Source organism: Pseudopodoces humilis, chromosome 3 (genome assembly GCF_049639895.1).
Source record: "Pseudopodoces humilis isolate 2021_Gansu_Grassland_sample_001 chromosome 3, ASM4963989v1, whole genome shotgun sequence".
NCBI classification, from domain to species: Eukaryota; Metazoa; Chordata; class Aves; order Passeriformes; family Paridae; genus Pseudopodoces; species Pseudopodoces humilis.
In genome coordinates this window covers 38,261,427-38,287,652 of record NC_142202.1, presented here as the reverse complement: position 1 = coordinate 38,287,652, position 26,226 = coordinate 38,261,427, and the positions used below count along the sequence as shown (strand labels likewise).

The 26,226-nt window shown below is 35.2% G+C and overlaps 1 protein-coding gene across 1 annotated transcript in view; it reads right to left on the bottom strand.

The window, feature by feature from the left end:
- Positions 1 to 26,226, bottom strand: part of PACRG (parkin coregulated) — a 220,505-nt gene that overhangs the window by 75,995 nt on the left and 118,284 nt on the right. The window contains exon 5 of the mRNA XM_005526929.3: positions 20,467 to 20,616. Within this exon, the coding sequence (XP_005526986.1) occupies positions 20,467 to 20,616 (150 nt within the window). The remainder of the gene's footprint in view (positions 1 to 20,466; positions 20,617 to 26,226) is intronic.

Genomic DNA, 26,226 nt, shown 5'->3' with positions numbered 1-26,226 from the left:
ATTTATGATAATTACACAAGAAATATTATAATAATATAGAAAAATATATTTTATTGAAGAGCATATAATATTCTATGTTTCATTACCTTAAAAATGTGCAACTTAACAAAAATGTATTATATTATTTTTGTTCACAAGACATTTTAAAAATAGTTTTATACTATTTTTGTTTTGGAAATTCTTAGATTAGTTATATAAAAAATTAGGGGAAACAGAGAAATTCTGATTTAGATTAGATTTAGTCCACTGCATATAAAAATGTATGTATTAGTTACAAAAAAGTGATGGTTCTGACAACACACAATCTGCTTATGTTGATTTCTATGGTATTTTTGTTTGCATAAGCAGTTACTGTTACATAGCTTCTAGCACAAAGAGATGCTTTGCACATTATAGAATGGAAAAAGTTCATTCAGGTACTTTTCTGAACCTTAAGACTAATGGACTTTTGCACCTGTTCATGCAAATGAGGAATTTTAGTACTCATTGCACTCATCCAGCTGTGACTACATGTCCCGTTGTTTCACTTCTAACTATTTTTCTATGCTTTTTTATCAGATAATTTATGCTTTGAAGAAATTTTAGGTATTAGAAGTAATAATATACAATTATTTTTAATTAATCTTAATTTATGGGACAAAAAATGCCCCAACAACAACAAGGACAAAAACTCCAAAACTAGATCAAGTCTCTGGTTATAACAAGGGTTAAAGCATCCAGTAAGTTTCCACCCAGCATGCAATTCAGTGTTCTCTCACTGACATAATTCTGTGCTCATGGCAATAAAAAAAATATAACTGCTTGCTTTGTTCAACAGTTATATCTCAAGATATATTTCAGTTCTGAAAGTAAATTATCCTCAAAGCATCTACTGAGATTTTTATTTTACAGTTAGGCATCATAAAAATGACAAATAGTACTTCTTTACATTTATTTGAAATAATTAGCTCTTCTAACATGAAAGTCAGTCAAATTTCATTTCTAAGAAGAAATGAAGTAAGAGAGCTTATTTGAAAAACAGAAAGTGTGTAAGCATTACTTTAGTGTTAATGTTATGGCTACACAGTGAGTGGTCAGACAATGATAAAATCTACAATTGTATGAGAATTCTTTATACAGTTTCATGACAAATTTTCATATCACTGGAATAGTTCAGAAAGAATAGCATTAAAAAAGCATTTGGGGGGGCCTATTGTGTTATTTTCTTAATGAAACAGCCCTTTATCAATAAAAACATCAAATTTTCAGCTTCATCTGGGCTCCATAGGTATGTGATATTTCTAGCTTATGCTGAGAGAATTTCATTATAGCAGATCAAAAAAAAAAAAAATACAGAGAAAACAACTGTAGTGAGAAAGCTACAATAAACCAAATAGAAAAGAAGTTTCAGGATAGCAACAGTTTATAAAATCTTTGGTCAAAGCACATGAAGACTCTTTTAGAAATTTAGACTTGCAAAGGGGCTGAAATTTCATATGGATTTTGTTGAAATCTTTGTACAAAAGAATTTTGATTGGTCAAAGCACCAAGAATCTGTTTTGCCCCTGCCAACGTAATTCTGAGCAATTAATGCATTCAGGGCATGTTCCATTTTGGGTAAGCTGAGCCTGACATATAAACTGCTGGGCCACAGATGTCCATTATTTCCACTAAGTACCCAATCCTCATTGAAAGTAGCTCCCCCCATCAAGTCCACCAGTATGGTTGCACCTGAAATCCTCTGCAAACTAACTTCTGATATGAATTAGAATGAAGCAGGTTAACAGAAAGATTAAAATTCTGAATTATTTGGCAGATTTGGGGCAAGGAATAAAGACACGTGCAAGTATGTCAACTTTTAAGCAGTTTGGCAAAAGTCCCTCATTTGTCTTCTGTTGAACCATCTTGATCTGATCTGGCCGCAGCCATAAAACAAGTTTACCTCTACTGAACTTTCTCCATTTATAAATTGCACATACAAACTTTTGTACACCCACAGAGAAGAAAAATCCTTTGCAGTTAAGTACCACCGTCAGCTTCTATCCACGTTGATATTTTGCATATGAATTAGTGTACCTATGTGTACACAGAAAATGTCTATGAAAGAACCCTTTAAAATGTTTTTTCTTCAAGTTACCATGAACTGCACTTAAATGCAATTTATTTTCACTCAACTGCATATAGGACAGTCTTAAATGGAGACTTAAATGGATTGTCTTAACTGGATAGTGTTAAATTGATAGTCTTAAGTGGTCTATTAATTTAAAAATAGACTCTTTCATGAATGAAGATAGGATTTCAACCCTAAAACATTGCAAGTGGACCACCAACTCAGATCTGCATAATTAAAAACTTCCAAGAAGAACATGGCTATAAATATCCTGTTGCCTGCCTCATTTAAATCTTTCCTTTGCATTCTAATCAGATAGAATCAGGATCCAATTCCCAATCTGAAAAATAAACACATTAAAGAAAATTAGTTTAGGCATCATTACAGTGTACATACACAAGTGTCTACATTTTTTTTAATGGACACTTGCTATACAGCATTTAAGTACTAACTGTAATTTCTCTGTGTGGCTAATTTGACCACACATATTGTAAACTGTTTTCATTTTCCTTTATTGTCCTCTAATGAGCTCATCAAGAGTATATAATTAGTGCAGTAAACTGCATAACACAGGCTCTGCCCTAAAGCAGCCAAGCAGAGTTCTTGACTAGCCCACTTTCCCACCGGAACTTAGTACTGTTAATGGCCCATGATCACTAGGAAGTATATCCAGGGATACGCTCTGTTTTAAACAGATTGTGATCTCTGGCTCGAAGCAACAGTTCTGGGGCTATCACCATCTGTACTGACACACAAATGAAAGTTGTTCTATCTCTTTTTAATGAAGCTACCGAGGTCAATTAATAATGGCTTCAAATGCCTGAAAGACATGTATGACTGAGCAACTGGATTCTAGAGCAATTTCTCTTTTAGGATAAAAGTTTTAATATTCTCTGCAGCAGGTAATCCTGGAATTTTCTACTAAAATCTGAACCTAAAAGTAGATATGAGTTTACATAGTTGAATCTTACAGATACAACTTATAAAAGTAAGAAAACATTGCAGACACTTAAGGGCTGAAACACAGATATAAATATGGTGTAACTGTCAGGTAGATTTCAGTCTAGGTAGCTTTGGAGGACTCAGTACTTGGGAGGTATCATTCTTTCCTTCCAATATAGAGCATATCACAACAAACCAACCCTTTGAAAAATGGGCACCTTGAAGACTTAAGAATTTGGTGGTTTAGATTCACAGCATTTGCTACACTGTTGTCAAAGATCCATATGACAGATTCTCATTCATATCTACGTTATCATATGGAAATTAGTTCTAATTTTTGTGATCTGTGTCTTGCAGGAGATGTCTATATTAACACAAGGAATTACCAAGATATTTGGTCGTGTTGCAGTGTTTTTGTCACTGTTTTTGACACCACCAGCTCCCAAAATATGTGGAAAACAGTCGACACGCCAGAAACAGCATTGCAGTGCTATCTTTTCTACTTCACAACTGACATCAACATGCCCTCTTCAAAGCAGATATGGCATAGATTCTGAATAAGCAAGTTCTTCAATACTTTTACAAGCTAAAAGTAAAAAAATTTCTTTCAGAAGAGTAGTAGGGTATCATTTTTGCATACCCATTAACATAAGTGAGAGTGTGTGTATATCTACATACGGGTAAGTATATGTACACAGTCATATGTATACGTGCAATTAATGTCCACAAAATCAGTTTTGGATATTTTCCTAGTGTCAACCAATCCAAATTATTAGACAGTGCTTAATCACTGGGCACAGGGGTAATTGATGAGAATGTAAGGCAAGGAGCAATAAAAGCTAATAAAGAATGCACTAAAAAATCAGACAAAAATGTAAGCGCAGTTACTGTGAAATCTGACATCACCATTCCTCTCCAATCATTTCTTATTTATAAGAGCCTGCATAGCAAAATAGCACACTCAGGAGCTTCTCTGGTAATTAGTTTATCAGGGTTCTAATCTTCTTCTGCAATTAATCATGTAAAATCTTATCACCAGTTTAATTTTAATCCCTGCTGTTCATCTTCTACAGAATAAAGATGCAGATATGTATTGTGGTGGAAACAGTTTTCCACTTCAGTAAACACTTAAAATCTAAAATAAAAGTTAAAAAAAATATGTGCACAAACTGAAATTCTTTATGGAAGGCTAAAGTACCATTATAATTCATCTTCCAATGTTGCTGCAACAGATTAGGAGATTTCACACCACAATTAAAAGTGTTGGAAAAAGAAAAATTAACAGTAGCATAAGAAAAAAGAAATAGAAATAATCTTTTTAGGGTTTGCTTACATGTATTTAGATTTTTCTGTAAATACATACATACATACATACATACATATATACATACATATGTACCAGGACATAAATCATAAAGATTATTAAATATACATTTTTGCTCAACATCAATAACAATTTATTTATTTTGATTTTCTACAAAAGCACTTGCAAATAAAATGGCAAATATATAAAACAAAATCAGCAAGCACTAAGGATATAGAAATAAAAAACTAAGTTTATTGCACAACAGTAGGGAATTGTTTGTCACATTCTTTCCTGGATGACATTGCGAGCAGCACTAGATTTTAAATGATGACTCAAACATTCATGAATTAAAATGAAAAAAAAAAAAAAAAAGAAATTAAAAAAAAATAAACCCCAGACTTAACATCTCTTGGTTTTCACAATGTCATTTCATCACATATATACTCACGCAGGTGCTAAGCTTTGCAACTCAGTCCCTAGTTGTTGATGGATTTTCAAGAGCATACTCACTTTCTGTTTGTATTTAAGACTACCCCAAACCACAATGGGAAATCACAAATTTGTGGTAGAGGTAAATTTCAAAGGAAGCCTCTTCTTGAAAGAAAAAGCAGTGAAGTTATCCAGTGGTAAATTCTGTACAAGTTTCTGAAACCAGAAAGTGACCTAGGTACAGAGCTGAAATTGCTGAAGGGCTTGCCTGCCATTTTTCATGAATTCACAAAATTTCACTTTTCTTCATATTGGAAACACATGCAGTCCTACTGTGGAAGACAAACCATCATAGTTTAATGATACAGTGATGATATAGCAGCAGCTAAATGGGATTTCTGGCTAGAAACACATAGTAAAAAGGTGTAGTTTGTTCCTGTCCTGGCCAGACAAAGATGTTATATAAAATCAAAGTAACAGTAATTAAAACAACATGTATGCTCACAACTACTTCCAATGTGAAGATAATTTTATCTAGAAGGAAACATAATGCATAATTAATATATGCATAGCTAATATAATTTGTGTTCAGATAAATGATTTGAGGTATGGTGACTGTCACTGCATCTGATAGTATGAGCTTCTGCATTTAAACACTTCTGCTTTTGGTTAGCACCAGATTCTGCTCTCATTAAGACTTTGAACAGGCCTTCACTTTATGAAATCCCCTGGCTCCCCCTGGAAATTTGTTTCACAGGGATCAATAACTATAAAAAGTGTTGCCTCAGTGTGAATGAGGATATGCAAAATGGACCCATCGCCTCCATATGGCTCCTTTGCATAAACAGCATATTGCTCGTCATTCTAAAAAATACAACAAGACGGACCTTTCTTTTCTAATGCTGACATACAATTGCACTGGACAAAACATGGTAAATATTAATTTTAGAAGAGGAAATGTATGCAGAATCCTGCCCCCAAATAACATAATTTGTATGTCTGATGACATTCATCAAAGCAGAACAAATATATTCCTTCTGCAGTTATGTGAAATACTTCTGTTAGATCAAAAGTAAAAGAACAAAAAATGTAAAAAAGGAAAAGCACAGTGCAAATGTTTTTTAAAAATTAAATATTACAAAAAAGGCTTGATATATTTTTTTATGGTGTTATCCAGATTTTTAACTGAAATATAGCTGTCTTTGGTCATAAAAATACCACCTCAAATGTTTTAACATGTAAGCTTTATAACATATTTGCTGTCTGAATTTCTGTATCTAATGAATGCAAACCCATAAATAGAACAAATCAATGAAGAATCTGCATATATTCCAGCCATTCAACAAATATATTTTAATTGCCATAGAGTATGCAAACAGTTTAAAGGTAGGATGATATTTAAGGACCACTGTTTGTTTAACAACTCAGATTGCTAAGGTACCCTGATTTCTTTCACCAATGTGTTGCACTGTGGGACTTGCAAATCAACAGCAAAACAACATGGACACATGGTCCCTGAAGGACCCCTGATGCCAGGAAACTCCACCAATATAAAAGTGGCAGAAATAACAGAGTAACTTTCTGTGCAGTTTTTTGCCTATATTTCCACTCTACCCAGCCACACCTAGCATTTCTGGTCTTGGTAGATGGTGGCTGCAGAATTGTTTCATTTTTAGGGAAGAAACAAAGAAAGGTTGCATTATGTTAGATACTAAATTCAAGAAAAAGTACTGAAATATTCACAGAGTAATACAGAAATCCTTGGAAGGCACGAAGCCATCACAGATTCACTTCCTAATCATTAAACCAAATTAAAACTGTCCTGAAGTAACTGAAGTAACTTTTTAGTTACTTAAGAAGTAAACTTTTGGAATATGTTTATCTTCCTGTGGCCAACTGGCAAAAGCATGCTGCATAGCACTTGGCAGAATCTTTTGGGCCGGACATGACATTTATCTGACCCTCAGAAAATTATTATTTTGGTTTCAATTCTCTCTTCAGTTCAAAGCGTCTGACATAAAGGGTTGGGTCTGGTGCAGCTCAGCAGAATGGCATTTACAGAGCACAGCATCAAAAGTAGGAGTGGAACAACGATGGGGTTGATGGTACCAAGCACTCTGTAATGGTATTCAGAGACTCCAGGGGAAGAAAGTACCCAGGCCACCAAAGTTTTGTTCACATTATCTACTGGAGGAATCATCCTGTGTACGCTTCACAGAGAAAAAATGGTGTCTCAGCTGTGCCGCTCAGCACAGGCCAAATCCATGCCAGGCACAGTGCGAACAGTAAAGCAACATGGATGATCAGGGAACCCATGCTTGAACTCAGTATTTTTTATTTGTTTTCAAATTAGCAGTAAGAATATAGCCCCATTGTCTCTGCTGCAGCCTGAATCTAAATGCTGCAGGGAAAAAATAAAACGGTCACTACTTGTTTTCAGTAAAGAAACTAAGGATGAAAAGAACAAGCTGGGAGTACTGCATAATATCACACAGTGTAAAAATAATATATACTAATTTCTGTATGCTATAGTAAAAAGACATGCTTTACACTTTTGATGATCAAAAATTAAATTTCCTTTTCTATGAAGAAGAGACTGACGAACATGGCTTTATAAAGGCAATGTAGAAAACACTCATGTCTAACAACAGTACGGAAAAGGGGGTCTAGCAAGTTTCTCTCAATTGCCAGGATTTCAAATTTGAGAATCCCACAAAATATAGTTCCAGACTCTCTGAATTATTATTTAAGTTCACTTTTATTTATCGAATCAGGACAGAATACAAAGCAAATAGCAACCTGTACTTTGTATGTGTCTTAGATTAAGACTATTCTAATGTAAATAGAAATATTTTTTTTCATTTTATTATTTTCCAAAAAGAAAAGCTTTTGGGAAAAAAAAACAGCATAAGGCTTGGAATACTCTCCTTGCATGATCATATACTCAACTATTTATATCTGAATCTACAATATGCCTATACTATATATCCCTTTCAAGTTATATAATATTTTGAAATCTAATTAACAAGGAATTGGTTTTTTTCATGGCCACATATAAAATTATTTTTTTCCATTTGGCCTCCACAAACAAGTCTTTGCTCCTACTTTGAGTTACATGGGATTTTTCTGGGATTACTTGCAAGAAATAATGATACTTCCCTACCTACCAGTTTCAGCCAGAGAAGCAAGAATACTTTTTATAAGTTTGATAAAAATATGTAGAAGAGGTCCTCTGTTTAGTTTTCAAGAATATAGAAAATAATATTTGCATCTCCTCAACAGAACATTGAATTGCTATACTCGTATGAATAATTTAACAGAATCTTCACTATAGATCTGCCTTCATTAAAAAAATGAAATTTGTACACACACACACACACACACACTTCTCATGTTTTCTAGTTCCGTCCTTACACATGCATTATTTCAGATGGAAAGTTCATGATTTTCCCTTTCACACAGAAATATGTGTGTGCCAACCACTCATTTAAGTTTGCTGAATCTCCTCCTGGTGGAGGCCTATGACACAGTAGTTTCCCTATGACTTTTTTGAGCATTTGTTTACATCAAAGAAATAATAGAAAAAGTATTCCAACGCAACAAAATCATTCACTTTCATGTCTGAGTTCATCAAACTGTTTGCCTTACTAGTAGGTAGTTAAATAAGGTATGCGTGAGTTCATTTAAGAGAAAGAAAATACAAACATTTTTGGATCTTTCAAGAAGAGATTCTGGGGCCTGCATATCTCCAGTGCCACAGGGAAACTGCCTTTTCATAATGCCTGTGATAACTATTTGTGCTGCTGCTCAAATAGCATACCACATAATGTTTTTATTACAGAGACTGCAATTGCAACTCAAATTATCCATATGCCTTACATTTATTTTTCTAACTTGTAATTGTGAACATCTCTGAGGATTTTCCTGTTATGACCACTCCACTGTTTAGCTTTGATTTGCAATTGGCAGTTTCGTGATAGATTAATCTACTGAGATAGTCTGCTTATCTCTGAGATCTAACCCAGGGACAGTGTACTCACCAAAGTTAATTTTGCTCCTAAAAAGGCTAACCTCTCCAGGCTCTCCCTGCAATCAGTGGAGACAGGTTGCTCCAAAGATGAAGCTTTCACATATCCAGCCTTTCTGAATATATTTTGTCTCCTTCCATTGCTAGTCAGGAATACAGTATATAATCTATTATTTAAAGTACAGACCAGCATTTAACACCACACCCTTATGTCTATCAGTAAAGCTTTTTCTTAGTGTACAGTTCTCTTCAAACAAAAATACAGCCACCTAAAGAGATGAAAGTATCTTGGCATACTCCTCGGTTCCTTTCATTTCTCTCATGCACACTCAGTTGAGCCAGCATGGCTGAAAAGTACACTCACTTTGTTTATCAAGTCACAACACACAGATGGATGACTTCTGCGACAAAGACAAGGAAGAGGTGGAAATTTCTTTGTATTGAACTGGTAACAGGAAAGAAAACCATCTCAAGAAAAAAATAATCCTCAGAAGAAAGCACCTTCACATACACCACAGAAATATGAAATATTAGAAATATTAGAAATATTAGAAGTATTAGAAATATTAGCTACAGTAATTTCAAGAACTTCCTCTATAATGAAAAGGTTAGATAATTTTCTTCCTCAGTTTCAAAACAGATTTATACCATTTTCTTGCATAATATTTCCCTCAGTGAGGTTACATTAATTAAGCATGTAATTTACTGGATAGTCATGATAAAAACCTTTCTTTTCTCTATAATGCTCCCTCTTATTTGCTTTGGTTGAGGAGGAGCTAATTCTTAAAGGTAACTTAAGCTAATTCTTAAAATTTATTTAGCTTCTTTTGCTGTCATTTGCTACAGTAGTCTTCTTTCTTACACAAAGACACTGACAATAATAGTAAACCAGCACAACTGAAATAATTTTTTATTCTCAAAATTGGATTAAAAAAGTAAAGTCTTCAAAAGTAAGGCTAACATAAAATACAAGAAGATTAGGAAATGAATGAAAAATGTGGGAAAATGCTAGGGGGGAAAAAAAGAGCGCTGACAGACACAAAGGGGAGAGTTGCAGGAGAATATTCTTTGAACACAAGTTTCCATTTTATGCATCCAGTTTCATTCCTTAGATATTTTGCTAAAATTTGTATTCTTTTCCTTACACTCTGCTAGTTACAGAAATATTCAGAATTTTTATGTCTAATTAGAATTTCTGCTCTCTTTAAGCATGTCAAAGAATAAATTGATCAAAATTGTTTTTACTACCTTATACTTTAACATACTCATAGGAGAAATATAAGGAATAATGTATAGTACAAAACTATACTTAAATTTAATTTCAAATCACAATCCCCAGCTCAGTTCAATGCCACATCGTTGCTATGCAGTTGAACTATTGTAGAGCTTCAGAATCCTAGTCAAGTACCATGGATTATTAACTCATCATTAAAAAAACCACACAAATACATCATAAATGCAACTGCTTCTGTCTTTGAAAATTGAACATTAAGTAATAAACAAGAAACAACATATCAATACACAGGGATAGTTGGGAGTGAAAAAGAATGTATACAATTACTGTTGGCATTATAGAAAATCACTTCAGAATATCAGTGCCTTAACCAATACCCAGCATTATGGAAGTAGAAAAGGCATTTTGCAGTGAGACAAGACATACAGTACCATTTGACAACCTCTGCTTCCTATTTTGGCCAAAGTCGTTTCCTATTTCATTCATCCCTAAATGGGTTTCTCATCATTGGACTGGAGAATCAAAGGCAGAAAGTAGGCACTAGTAACCCCATCACTGTCATGTGTCAACTGAGCTCAAGGGTAGCTTGACAACTGCTAAATCTGAAAAATTATTAACATCTTCAATTATATATTGATTTGATTTCTTCTCATGTACAGTACACATTCTTTTTCTTATAAACTACATCATAATACCCAGAAAAAGTGAGAAGAGAGAGAGTTGAATGATACCTTTGGCATTTCTTACATTTGCTGAATGTTGGATTATGTTTTCAAAGCAAAAAATAACATGGTTTACAAGTGGAAAGTCTTAACATAAAATCAGGTGTTCTGGGGATTATTTTGTTTTTGGATTTTGTTTGGATTGGTTTGGTTTGGTTGGTTGATTTGCTTTTATTTTTTCCCCAAAAATGTCATTCCTAGCTGAAACTTTTAAGCTTTGAATTAGATTACATTAGCAAGGAAGTGGTCTGATCATAAATTTCTTATTTACTTCACCTAATTTTCAAATAAGAAAAGTCAAAAGGGTACCTCTCAGCTAGTATAGTCCTGTCAAAGACACAAAGATTTCCATGCACTAATTGCATCAGTATTGGGTCAGCCAGATGATGTTATAACAGGAGTACATATTTTTGCTGGAGTGTCTAAAAACAAAGATGATGGATGTGCAATATAAAAAAATAAATCAATAGTCCAAAGCTATGGGCCTCACAAAATCAATTTTGTTGCCTAGAGTGTTCCTCAAAAACTATGAAAAAAGCAACATCTTGAAATGAGATGAAATGATATAACAGAATAATAACTGAAAGACCTGAAGCACTTTAATCACCTGAGTATTTTGGTGGTTTAATCACACTGCAATATTTATGTTCCCACCGGCATCATTCCATTATATGGGACTTTAATCTGTTTTCCTTGAGGGTGAGAGTGAAACGCCACAAGAAAATTGTTATCCATACAAGGAGTTCCCTCTTTCCCAAGCTTCTCTCTCCCCACTACCTGTTGGTTTTAGGGTTTGAGGTTTTTTTTATTAATATAAGAATAGAAACCTAGGTGCAGAGCAGATTTCTTTGATTTTGGCAACCTCACACTGACTTTCACAGACATATTTTTCTCAGAACAGAAATACTAATTGAGCACACAAATAAAAACATCTGCAATAAACAAACAATCAAAATCATTACGTGAACCCAGATTTCAGATATATATTTAAAATAAAAAAATATGCCACCTTAATAAATGTGACCAGCTGAAATCATGTCTCCTCAAACTTAAGGCAAATTTGTTTGCAAACATGTATAAAAAGAGAATTATGCAGAAAACAAATATTTTCTCGGAATTATTTAGTATGGACTCTGAAAGTAGTTCTATGTGAAGTTAGCAGTTCAAGTCCAATTGAAGAAATCACTTCCCAATGCCAACAAGCAACTGCAAACCAACTGTGTGAAAAACATAGAAATTAATCACCAAGAAGAAACTAATAACTCCTAGCTGGAGGGGCAGTAGTCAAAATTTAAACAATTTACATTGTAAGGGGCAGGTTCAAAGAAAGGCCTAATATCTTGAAAAAAAATGTGTCTCAAGTCTTCACAAACTGAATCAGGATCCTGAGAAGAGAGACAAAGAAGTCCATAGGGAGCTTCTCAGAGCAAATCAATTGAAAATGAGAAATTCAGTCACATGTATGAACTCTACTCATCCAAACCCTAAAGGCATTTATCCAGAATTGCAGAATGGCAAGTGAGGTTCTGATCTACCCAGACAGCTAGGGAACTGTGAACCTATGGATATGTAATTCCACCAAACTGGGACATGTGCTAAACTAGCTGATTCTGTGGGTAGTATTTTCTAGATGAATCTGTGCCAGTCTGCCCCATCCCTTCTGGTGTGGTTTGCTTAGGTTCAGTAAAGAGTTCAGAACTCCTACCCAAAGAACAAATTATAGATGAAACAGATGTACAATTCAAACAGCAGTTGAGATCTGTAGGTTCTAGCTCCAACTTGCAAATTTGTACATGCATTTTATTTTTTAAAAAATAGCATAGAACTATAGAACTTTTTAGGTTGGAAAAGACCTCTAGGATCATGAAATCAAACCATGAACCTAACCCCGCCAAATTCACCACTAAATTATATCCCAAAGATATGCCACATCTACAAGCCTTTTAAACAGCTTCAGGGTTGGTGACCCCACCACTGATAGTGTGTTCCAATGTTTGACAGCCCTGTCTGTGAAGAAACTTTTCCTGATACACAATCTAAACTTTCCCTGACACAACCTGAGGCCATTTCCTCTTGTCTTATTTCTTGTTACCTGGGAGATGTACCAGCCCCCACCTTGCTACAGCCTCCTTTCAGGAGTTGTAGAGAGCAGATGAGATTCCTTCAAGTCTTTTTTTCTCCAGGCTAAACACACCCAGCTTCCTCAGCCACAAAAAGACTTGTGCTCCAGACCCTTCCCCATTTCTACTGCCCTTCTCTGGACATACTCCAGCACCTCAATGTCCTTCTTACAATGAGAGGCTCAAAACTGGACCACAGGATTGGAAGTGTGGCCTCACCAGTACCGAGTACAGAGGGATGATCACCGCCCTGGTCCTGCTGCCCACACTATTGCTGATAGAGTAGCCAGCAGGACCAGGGCAGTGGTATTGCTGATTTGCCTTCTTAGCCAACCCAATGCCAAAAAAGACAGAAATAAAGCTGCAAGCAAAATACATTAAAATAACTATGCATGTTGTGTTTTGATGTTAGTACTAAAACTATGCATTAGATTTGCTCAAAGCGTGCTTCCACTATGGGCTTCTCACATAACTCAGACACTTCCTTATCTCATTTGGATGCTAGATACACACCTGCTGATATTATGACATATTAGTATCCAGTATAAACAGACAGGCAGATGTTACTGTAATTCTGCACAAGTCTAGTCCTGAAAGTCCAAATCTTCCTGAAACATGGTATTTCCAAAGGTAATTATTTCCCAAAGGAACACAAATTGAACAAATGTTTAAAGCAAAGCATGATATGAATTCTTAACTCTATGAAAATTATGTTGCACTGACATATATAGCCACACTCCTGGTACCTTATGAGAGCTCTGATTATTGCCAAACAAAATGCTGATTGAGGCCTATAAGCCTGTCTCGTTAAGGACTTTTGGATCAGATTCTTTTTCCCTTTGAACTGAAGATTGATGAGAGGGAGGCAGTTTTCTCTTGTTCGGTCTCAGTTGTTTATTTTTTTCTTATCAGCATTACAAGGTACAAGGAGCTATGTGCACTATGATAGAAAAGGGGTAAAATGGCTAACAAAGATCTTCTTCAAGGTCTTTTATATGTCCATTTACCCAATTAACAGATGCCAACTAAGTTATTTTTCTTAGTGACCCAATGACCCAACACCTGTGTGCTGCACTGCGGCATTTTCTACCCAATCACCTACTACTAACCAAAAACCCCTAGGAGAAGAACATGAAGAAGAAAGAAGGACAAGAGAAAACACCCTAAATCCTCCATCTTGTCTCTTGTTCTCTAAACTACTTTTTCACCCAGTGATTTAAAAAACTTTCTAATCTACACACTTACACTTTTCCTATCTAACTTTAACATTTGTTTTCATGTATCACCATGAAAACATGCTCATGAATTTCATATTATATGAAATTCAGTGTTTCTTTGAATCCTAGAACTAAGTATTAGAAACAAGGGCACACACTCTGTATCTCAGACTCCAACATAAGCCCTTTCAGGTTATATCCATCTTACAGATGTTCAACTGAAGCATAGGAAGAATTTAATGTTTCCGTATTTTACTTCCGTATTAATTTTCTGTGAATTCAGAAGTCCTAACTCACACATATCCTGTTTGTCTTTCAATAGAAAACTAATTTTCTTGAGTCATAATACCCAAAAAATTAAAAAATGGAAAAGGAAAAAGAAAATATTGGATGTAATGTATCATCGTCTGACATGGGAAGTTTTTCATTTTTCTTTTATCAAAAATTCAAGATGCTGAATTAATTAGACTATTAACACATTAAAAGTAAGTGCTAAGTGTGAATAGCTTCAATTTAATCACAGCTGAATCAGTTCTATTTTGCACAGACTTGTGCTATATTTTCAGCTAAGAAATTAGATAGTAATTAGAAATTACCCAGCAATTATGATCTAAGTGTGATGATTCTCCTAATGTGAAAGTACCTGACAGAGCATTGATTACACATTAGAATACATTACTATATAACCAGCTTAAAATCACATGGTTTGTTTTGAAGATGCTAAAGTAAAAAATGCTCCAATACAGGTAGACTGGATCTTGATAACTCCCAATTTCTGTGCTTCAGAGTTCCAGTGAATTTTTTGTAGCTTCATATGCAAGAGTGGTCATTGACATAAAATGAGATTGATTGGTGCAAAAAAAGGTGAGACAACAGATGATAATGGTTGAGGATCGCTTGCTTGCTTATTCAATTACAATATAAGGCACTATTTTGTGAGACTTTTACTTTCAAGATGAGATTATTGATAAAAAAACTTGAGACATTTTTTAAAAATATCATTAAAAGACCATCAGGGGATGTCATAGACAAGAAATGTTTTGATGTTCTTAAAAACATTGAAGAATATTTTTTAAATAAATATCCTTGGAACCGTAATTCACAGAAAGCCTGTTGAAATAATATCATTAATCACAGCTGGGAATGACAAAAATATATTCTGCTTCTCACCAGTATGGTAATAACATTCTTTGGAGTGCAATCAATCTGTCTTCATCTGCTTAAAAAGGTGATTTACTGGCAGATGCCATTTTGGGAAAACCACAATATTTTTCATTAAACGTTGATGAATCAGAACATTCTGAATCCTCTTGTACTGAAGATTTTTTTTTAAAAAAACAGAAATGTAACAAAATTATTTTTTTCACTTAGATCCATGTTGTCATGGTGGTCTTATTCCTTGGAAGTGCGTATCCTTAAAGCCACATCAGAATCTTTGGTCTCAAATTTCAGAAATTATAGCTAATGGAATTCATAGAAAGCTTATAAATAATGAAAATCTTGCAAAATATGCAATAGGAAGAATAAGTGTCAAAATGAAGCATAAGAACAATGTGAAAGCTGGATATAGAATACAGTTTATGTTACTAGTATACTAGCATGGCTTATTTTATCAATGATCTAATGGCATTAAATGTTTTTTTATGCAAATTTCAACCATGAATCAACTAATTCTCTGGGAATCTCCATTTTCAGTTTAAAAGGAAAGAAAAAAAAAAAAGCAAAGCTAAAGCTAGTAGCACTGGAACTCTGAGAAAAGTTGTCTGAGAATAGTCCGAAATCTCAGAGTTCTTAGGAGAAATTAAGAGAACTTCAAATCCATGACTTTTTAAACATTGATGTTCAAGACGCACGGTTTTTTTTGTTTGTGGGTTTTTCTTAATCTGAAACATGATTTCTGAGCACAGAGTTGGCAAAATGCAAAGTATTTTAGAACAAGACTGATTTTTGAAAGGGCTTTTCTATTTCACAGAGGAAGAAGCAAAAAGTTGAAATGTTCTGGGCAAGAGATTTTTTTTTTAGAGCATATTCAATCACATTAAAGGATAATTGCTGCTTCTTACTAGTAACTATGAACCACTTGGAGGAGCATCACTGCCTCTGGAATACACACTAAGTTCTGAAAATACTCAAACTCCAACACAGGGAGGACTTTTACCTCTAAGCACAGTCTTTTGCTTTTGCCTTCTAATACTTAGGTCCTGCTTCTTCCTTTAGAGTCTATGCAATATTATTGAATTTTGTAAAATAGAGTTCTCCAAAGTATGTGAAGTACCTTTCATACAGGAGAATGTTTTTTCCCAAGTGAAGTTCAGGTGCTGTAAAGCATGCAGTATAATTCTGCTTTGTGGATTCACACTTGGTTGAATGCTACAATACAACTATATTAGGTATTCTCAGTCATAGCTCTAAAATTTTATTTTCAAGGACTGGCTACATAGGCAGAGACTGTCCAAGGTTTATGTTAGCTTTAAGTTATTGGTAGTATCAAGGCAATTTTATTGCAGCCAAAAGAAAATTCAGTCTGCCCTGCTTCCACTGCTTACCTCACAGTGACTGTAACAAGTCACAGAAGGAATTACCATGCTGGAGAGGTACCTTCCACAGTGCAATGGCACCCCACACTTCTCTCTTTTGAGGTCTGAAAATCCTAATAATATTTTTGTTTCATTTATTTTATTTGCAAAACTGCTCTTGTTTTTTATAATATAAATTGATAACATGAAAATAGCTGTTAAACTAAATTTATGAAATTTTCATTTACCAGTCAGGTAAACCAAACAGGATAATTTTGCTGTTCCTAAAAGTCTAATCCTTTTAATGAATAGGTTTCTGTTTCAGACATCATTCTGGCATATATGCATCCTAATAGCATATTCCAGGCTCTGAAGTCTCCTTTTTTTTCCTCTTTTTTTCTCTTTTATTTTTATCTTCTGTCTGCCTTCATAAAATAATGAACATATTGTATTTGTTTTTAAATTGTATTTAGTCCAGGTAATTCATAGATTTATAAAAGACAGCTTAGAAAATAAGATACACAAAAAGATAGGGTTTTGTGATGCAAAAGAATACTTCCTTGAGTCTATACAGAAAGTTTCTTTCCCTCTTCAGAAGACTTAAATGAGTTTCATAAGTGTACATTTACCCTATACATTTAAACTACACTGACATTACAGAGTGTATAATAAGACTTAGTAAGCACAAGCATGACATTTTTAGTTTCTTATCTTATATAGTAGCAAACTAATAGTCCCGATGTTGGGAAGCTTGCTTGGAGACTGTTAGTCTCCTCCCAGTCTCCAGAAAATAGACAAACAGCTCCTGTATTGCACCTGTATTCCTCTTCCTCAATCACTGGAATTTAGTCATGTTCCCTTCTCTTGCTCTCCTGCCAGCCTTATGGCTCTGGCTAACAGTTTCAGCAGAAAGCTTCAACCCCAGAGCACACTCTGGCCAGATGGTGAGGGTGCTCTCCCTGTCTCCACCAATAAAGACATCATCACCAGAACTTTGGTCTTTTATGTCTTAATGCTCTGCAACAAGGCACTCAGGAACCCAAGGGAAAAGAAACATCTACAGAAACTCAAGGCCTGAGTTGCAGAGAGGGCACAAATTCAGACACACCAAGTATATTTGTGCAGCAAAAATCCCCTTGCTCTAACTAACAAGACTCGTCAGAAGTTAATGGAACCCCCTCCTCTGGCTTTCACACAGACTGTCTCAGGAGGTTTGGATCTTCCCCTGACATAGATTGCACTGATTGATTTTAAACCTGGATCTTGTGACTCAGATGGATGAGCATGTTTTATATGCTTTCACTGATTAAAACTCCTAATTTATTTTTTATCAATGCTCTCCTTTTTTATAATGTACAAAAACTATTAATAGCAATGATAAACAGCAATAATGTTTTTTTTATGAAACAAGCATTATACTCTTTTTTATGGCATTTCTGAGCCTCCATCCAACTTATGAAAACCTTTTGTATCTAAAGAATTTTGGGGTGGGAGTCTCAGAGCTTCACATCACATGCACTGCCTGAAGAATCATTTTGGTTTGTTCTAAATTGGTCACCAGGTAACCTGAACTTAAGGTAAGTTGACCGTAATTTTAAATTTATTTTTTTAAATTGTATTTACTTATTATTCTTTTGACTATAAGCTTGCTTACTGAGAGTGGAATTCACAAATGCTGAATTTGGGAAAGAGTTCCTTTCGTCAGATAGATACTGATCTAATGAGGTGGCAATGGCCAAAACATGGCTGCTTCCAGTTAACTTAATTCTGGACAAACTTCCACAGTGCCTTACTTAATAGATTGCAAATCATACAAGTCCAGGAAGATGTACCACAGTTCCTACTTTCATAAGCTATACAGAAGAGAAGAAAGAAGTACACTTCATTTATCCCATCTTTCACACATATCAATAAACAGTGAAGAAAATAGCCCAGATCAGTTTCTGCAATTTCCTTGTAATTGGGAGCAAACACCTGCACTCAGCTGCATATTAGCTTATCTGAGATAGAAAGAGGAGGAAAGGACCCTGTATTTTCTGCCAACCACCAGTGAAGGAGGAATGAAACATAATCATTTTGTGGAAGGAGGAGATAGATGCATTCCCTATCACCCACGTGTTAAGTACTGAATAGGTTGAACAGTCTCACATGGTAGGCCTTGCAAATATAATCTATTTAATTCCTGGTAATACTAAAGTTTCAAAATTTTTATTTCTAAAAAAGTAATGACTTAATAAAATCAGTTAATTTTGGACTATTGATTTTCATTTATTTTTGGGACCTTAGTTCTTAAATCTAAAATATCATGATTTAGTGTAGTTTTATAGGTGCAAATTCACAGAGCACAGATCTCATGCAAATATGTTAAAAATATGTTTTATTTTGCTCACAATACAATCAAAACTGAAGATACATCTAGATTGTGTTTAGTGTCTTGCCAAGCTATGTACCTGGCTACACATGAGCCTTCCCTATTATTCATCTGAAACCACCATAGAAAAGCCCAGTCAAGAGAATTTATGGGCTAATTCAGGCTGAAATTTGGAGAAAAGCATGTGTGGTATATTCATTAATCAATGAGAGTCATTTTTACAGTCTTGTTTTGTGCCAGATACTGAAATTAGATCTGTTAGGGGGAAATCTTCCAATTCATAAGGAGCCCTACTGAAATTGCTTAAGTTCAGCCAACAGATTTCACTCATACCCTTTCATCCCACAACTTCTGGAAAGCCACAACTGTCATCAGAAATAACTTGAATTTGTGAAATTCCATGTTACAAAGTCAGAGGTGTACATGTATTTAAACAGAACTAAAATGCAAATTTCATTTGTGCCTTCAAGTCAGTCTCTGAACAGGCATTTTTCAATCTGATTTGAATCTTACACTTCCTAAAGAGTGAGTATAAGGTATTATATTCTGTAGTAAAGCAAACAGAAAGTATAATAGGAAGGAGTCCTGCAGAGAACTATTAAAATGCCATGAATTTCATGAAAACCCTCTTTTGAAAGCTTGTGAGGAATTAATTTCTTTTCATCTATATGGCCACAAGTCAATAATAGAAATTTCAAAGTCGGTAACTTTGTAGATAATTGAAAATAACTACAGATAGATTTACTACCAAATAATATTTTAAAAATTAATTTGGCAAAAGTAATATAGATAATTTTGATTTCAGCTGATGACTGTGATGTAAATGTATTCACAGTATATAGAACTCGTAGTACCAGTTATTAAAGACTGATACTTGTCAGAGCTGCACTACAAAGAAAACACATACTTAACTGTAGATACAAATTAGTTCTAAATTTCTCTATAATAAAACCTGCTAAGTGTGCATCATTAACTTCAAACTTCACTGTTTTGCTCAATATTATCTAACTTGAAATTCTTCTACAACATGGAGTTCTCTCGGCCCTCAAATTAATTAGTTTGATCTCTACTTTTATTTTTAATCTTTCCTAAACCTTCTGGTAGCAGAAAATTGCTTGTGGAGAGCACAGAATTGAATAAAACAGCTGGACTAAACTAATGTGTTGGAGGGAGGAAAAAACATTTGCAATTTATTAATGTATTCAAAAGACTGTTACAAACTTTACAATTTAATTATTGGAAGATTATAGAACTGCTTCACTGCCTCTGTACTGTGTTAAATAAACTGTACGTGCAAGGAGTAATAAATGAAATTGTTAATTTCAGTGCATCCTTAGGGAATAGTAAGAGGGGGAGTTTACATTATTTAGAGCTCCAAATGGATTTGAGTTTATATACAGTAATAAATCTTAACTACATTGTTAATTAACCCTGCCTCAAGCCCCTTTTTGCCTTAGGAGTTGAAAGACACAGTGTCTGTTAGGATAACTCACCATTCATGTGCTTAAAGATGTTTAGGACTGGGAGAATTTGCCGATAATAGGGCACCAAGGCCTCCCCCACCATTTCAGCTGACACCACCAGGTGCTGGATGATTTTCAGTGTGGTGCAGAGGATCTGTCGGTTACGAAGGTTCAGTGCATCTGTGATGCAAAAATAACAACAGGCAGAAAGCAGAATTAATTTCTAAAATGTAGAGGGAGGGGGAGGAGTCCTCTAATGGACAAATTTAATTAAACTATACTCTGTTGGGAATTGTAAGTGGGCCTTTATTAGCTCAGCTTAGAAAGATCCCAAAGATGGATTGCAGTCCTGATGTTATAAAACACTGCCTTGTCTGATTGTTATTTGTTCCCACAATTTGTGCTGACTCTTCAGTAACCCAAAGAATGAAGCTCATTATTCCCTCACGCTGCCTGTATAATACTGGCATGGTCCAAACAAATGAAAAATAAATGTTCAGTAAGTACCACTTGGAGCCAATGGAACTATACACTGCAAGACAACCTGCAAAGGTTGACAACAGATGCATTCTAGTGCAACAATTGGTGTTTGTATGTTTGTACTCATTTATTTCATGATCATTTTATTCATTCAACTGACAATTCCTACTATTCTGAGAATCAGCACAATGAAGCAAATGTTTATAGAAAAAAAAACCCACAAACAAACCTTGTAGGCTTTTTTCAAAAGAAAAACATTCTAGGGGAAAAAAAAAGGTTTTGTCTAGCCTACTTAGATGTTTCTCTAAGCTTTCAGTGTCATGCTTCTAATCTTATGACACTAAGACATTTCATAAAAACTCCTTATTTCTTCTCTTTTAATTTTATTAAAAGCAAGTACTTTGCATTTTCTCTTGTAATTAAAAATGAGTCATGCTTGAAATATGTATATTTTTTTCCCTTGCAAAATCCATCTATTTATAACAGCATTTCTGAAATTATGCAGCTGGATAAATTTGTCAGCAGCTGTCAAATCTGGTATGGTCTTATATATTGGTCTAATACTCCAGTGTTCTGCCCACTTACATAGACTTCTACATCATTTCACCAGAACAGAACTGAGAAAGATAAGCTCATATTCATTACTATGTTTTAGGAACAGAGAAATATATAAATATGTGGTTTGAGATACCATAACAAAGTATAAGCATTTAGAAAAAAATTGTAGAAAAGAACACAACAAAATTTGAAGAGAAGTTATTAGCAACTTCTTCAAGAACTGCCTCTTCTAATGGAAATATTAGGATCAAACATATCTGTAATCATTGCAGAGGTGCTGGAACTAGATGATCTTGAAAGGCCCCTTGCAAACCATTCTATGATGCTACAATTCTATGGTTCAGTATTTCATGTGCTGAGTTTTATCAGTGCACAACAGGGATGCCATTTCATAGGGAATGAAGTAGTATTTTCACAAAGGAGCAATGTCAGTTTTTCTATCTCTTTAAGCAAATGTAGTGTACCCCACCTGTTTCTGCTGCTTATCACATGCCCGCTGAGTGTTAAAAATCAGAGCTATATCTCCAAACCAAGGGCAGGGCAGATTGGTTGTGTGAATGGACAGAAACAATTCTCAAAAATCAACTATTAAATATTTCATGCCTCTTGGCATGCTTGAGAACAACATATTGAACCTACTGTTAGAAAACAGAAAGCCCAAGATACTATTACATCTCACCCCAGTTAAAGGAGTACTCCTAAATAAAAATATAGACTGAATGCCATATTTCTTATTTTCTACAATAGTCCCTACTGTACTCAGCGGGCTGCACTTAATTTCATACTGTCTCTGAGCATAATAACGTGTGGACAGGAAGCCAAACAATGTAGGATGCTCACATTAAGTTCCAGAAAAGAGGCTGGCTATTCCAAATTATGCTTTTGTGGATAGATGTTCTAAGGCTGCTTTAGCAGAGAGACACCCAGATACAATTTTAAAGATTGGGTCCAAGTCTCAGGTAGGAAAATACTCAGTTAGAGAGAAACAGGCATTATTCATTTTTCATTATTTCATTATCTTAATTCATTATTTCATTTTCATGAAAGAGTGGTTGGAAGAGCAAATTTTGGGGTTCCAATGTATAGATTTATTCACTACTAAGTTGTCATACATATAAATAATAGCTACCTGAACTAATAGGGAAATTATCACTAACAGTGGTATTTTTCAGTACAATAGTTATGTCATGAATACAAACATAAATGAATATTTATATTCAATTTTTTGAATTATTACAAATTAGTAAAATTAATTACTCAAACACAAACAAGAATTAAGGGATATTAAAATTAATCATTGACAGAAACTACTGCTTCTTAATTTTTAACAAATTGTACCCTCTCCCAGGAATAGTACTTCTGTACTGTTGAAACCACCCCAGACTATGAGAAACCTTATTTCTAGGCATGCAGAGTACATCATATAAGTGGAAATGGCTGTCCAAATATTCCTAGGAAGAACTTTTGTATGGATCCCATCTGATGCTATAGACTTGTCTTTGTCCAAGTGGAGCAGCAGGTACCGGACCATTTCTCCTTGTATTATGGTGGGCTCATTCTGCTCCCCATCCCTATCTCCAGCTCAGGGGTATTCAGGATATTCTGAGAATAACTGGTCTTACAACTAAAGATGGAGGCAAAGAATGCAGTAAGTACCTCAGCCTTTTCCTCATCCTTTGTTATTATATTCCCCCCCCTCCCCCTACAACCAGTAAAAGATTGGATATTCTCCTTAGCCCTCCTTTTGCTTCTGATATAGTTATAGAAACAATTTTTATTATATTTTATGGCACTATACAGATTAAGTTTTACTTGGGTTTGGGACTTCTAATTTTCTCCCTGCATAACTTTATGACAACCTTCTAGTCTTCCTGAGCTGCCTGCCCTTTCTTCCAATGGCTGTAAACTCTTTTTATCCCCTGAATTCCAGACAAGTGTCTCAGTTCAGTCAGGCCCATCTGCTGACACATCTTTCAGCCCATGGGGACCGTTTGCTCCTGAACCTTTAAGATTTTCTCCTTGAAGAACAGCCAGCCTTCCTGGACCCCATGGCCCTTCAGGATTGCCTCCCAAGGGTCTCTGTCAAACATGCTCCTGAAGAGGCCAAAGTCTGCCCTCTCTAAGTCCAAGGCAGCAGTTCTGCTGACCTGTCTCCTTACTTCTCTGATAATTGAAAAGTCTAACATTACATGAACACTGTGCCCAAAATGGCCTTCAGCCACCAAATCATCCACATGGATCTTAATCCCCTACCTCTACCAAAACATAAGACTGAGGGACTTCACTGGCACTGTCCCTCAAAGAGTGGCATGCTGCACCCAGGCTCATCTCTAGTGAGCCATTTGATCCCTTTCCTCCCACAAATCTAATATAAAGCTCTTTCAATGAGCCCTGCTAACTCCTGTGCAAAGATCCTGTTTCCCTTCTGACACAGGTACCAGTAGGCCTCATGCCATTTAAACCGATCCATGATCAAAAACCTCCAAATCCTACCAGTGACACCAGCCTCAGAGCCAGGTACTGATCTGCTGGCTCTTCCTATTTCTTTCCTTATCATTCTCTGCAACTGGAGGAGTAGAGGAGAGAACTACTTCCACTCTTCGTCCCTTAGCTAGTTGTCCCATAGCCTTGAAGTCTTGGTTGTCCTCAGACGTCTTGTTTGGACTTTATCACTGAATGCTTAAAAAATAAATAATGTATTATAATCTGAGGGCCATCTGAGGGTAGGAAGCTTTCTCTTCACATCTTTAAATACTGTGGGCACCAGGGAGGCATCAGACTTTCCCAAGAAGTGGGTCCAGTCTGCATATTGAACCTTCTGTTAGCTGCTGATAGGACCCTCCCATTAAAAGAACGAGTTGATTTTTTTATGAAAGCAGTTTTGATTCAGGGCACAGGCCCACTTAACCTTTCTGACATCTTCATGCAAGATGAACCATTATGCTTGTTGCTGTTTGCTACCACTTGCAGAGTCTTGTACCTACTGTATTAGGGCACCTGGGAAGCTGGGGCAGTCCTAGAGGAGATGCACTTGTCGTGCCAGCAAAGGAACTTGCCACAATTTCCCCCCATCGCTTGAGTCATTCTGTTTTCCTAGGTGGAGAAAGGACAGGGGACCTGTGTGTCTGCCTGTGTCTTCCCAGAGAAGACAGGGTACAATTTCAGTAGTCTTTCTCTCTCACTCTCCTCAATATACCTCAACCTACCCACCTCCTCCTGGAGCTCTGTCACTAAGCTAAATAATTCCTCTGGCTGGGTGCACCTCCCATAGCTGTGCTCACTGCTGCCTGGTACTGGTATAAGAGTAGGGCACACACTGCAGAGGTATGGCTGCAGATGGATATGCTAGAATCAAACAGACTGAGAATTTGAGCCTCAATCCCTTCAAATTGCAGAAATCGACAGTGTGTATTAGGAAAGCACTTGTAAATATCAAAAGGAAGATAATTATGACTACAGAACTGTCGTTATTATTTTTAAATATTTGGATGTGCAATGCATAGCAGTCAACCAGCTCCTGGCTTGATTATATTAGGCACTTTATAAAACGTTCAATTAGAGGCAGTCACTGCCCCAAAGATACACTACTTTTAAATATCTGTTGATCTTTTTAAAAATCTGGTAATTATTTTCTGTGTACTACCATCACTACAGACCATTCTCCCACATGAATAAAAGGAAGAAAATATTAATGCAGTATATGAAAAAAGTACATTCCAATACATTGGAAAATATCAGTGGTATCCAGAGGTTAACAGAAAATGAAGAAAGTACTAGTATGCTTACAAAGGAATACAGCAGACCATTTAGGAATCTTGGTACACTACAGCTACATAGACCAAATGAAGGAAAGATGCATAATATCCAAAGTATTCCAATTTAGAAAACATTCTAGGCTGTTGCCTCTTGGCATAGAAGTCTGCTGTAAGACATGGATCTTGACAACACGTGCAAAGTGCACAACTGGTTTGCTTCTCAGTTAAAGGCACCTTTCTGCTCCCTAAACGGTTTTGAGAGGATTTTCCTCTGTCATAGGTACATATTTCTCTTTGGTCATTTAGACTAGTATAACATTCTCTTAAGCAGCAAAAAACTCCAACCCAATGAATTGACTCTCTTACTTGGTAGTTTTGATGTTTTCCACTTTAATGGCACAAACGGAAAGATTTTATTTCTTTTCCAAACAAATATTTATCATAACTTGCTTAAATAAAAGTTTAACTATGATAGAAGCTTAATATCTAATTTTATAACTCAGTATGAGTTTGTTCTGTTTTTACCATTCCAAGCCAAAGTAAGAGATAATTATGAAACTTGAAAGCATATTTAAAACACCACAGTGCTGTTTATTGAAGCTTGTTAGCAATGAGACAATATAAGGTATCAATTCATTGACTTCAGTGAATGTTAATTCACCTTATTTTTAATTTCAGATAAATTTTATTGGCAATTCATGTAAATTGATGTAAATTTAGTGTTTCTTTTATTAATTTCCATTAAGAACAGAAACTTTCCTTAAGATATCTGCCACTTGTTTGCTTATCCATTTAGCTAGATGTATATATATAAATGTATATATAAAGTAATAGAAAGATTTTTTTTAAAACATTCAAATCTTTTTCTTGAGTAACACCTCTAACATCTCAAAGAAAAAAAAACCTAAAAGTTATATAAGTTGATATTTTTTATTTTTATGTGGTTGTTTGGAAAATCCTATATCAGTCCCAGATATTGTCTATAATAAAAGTCACA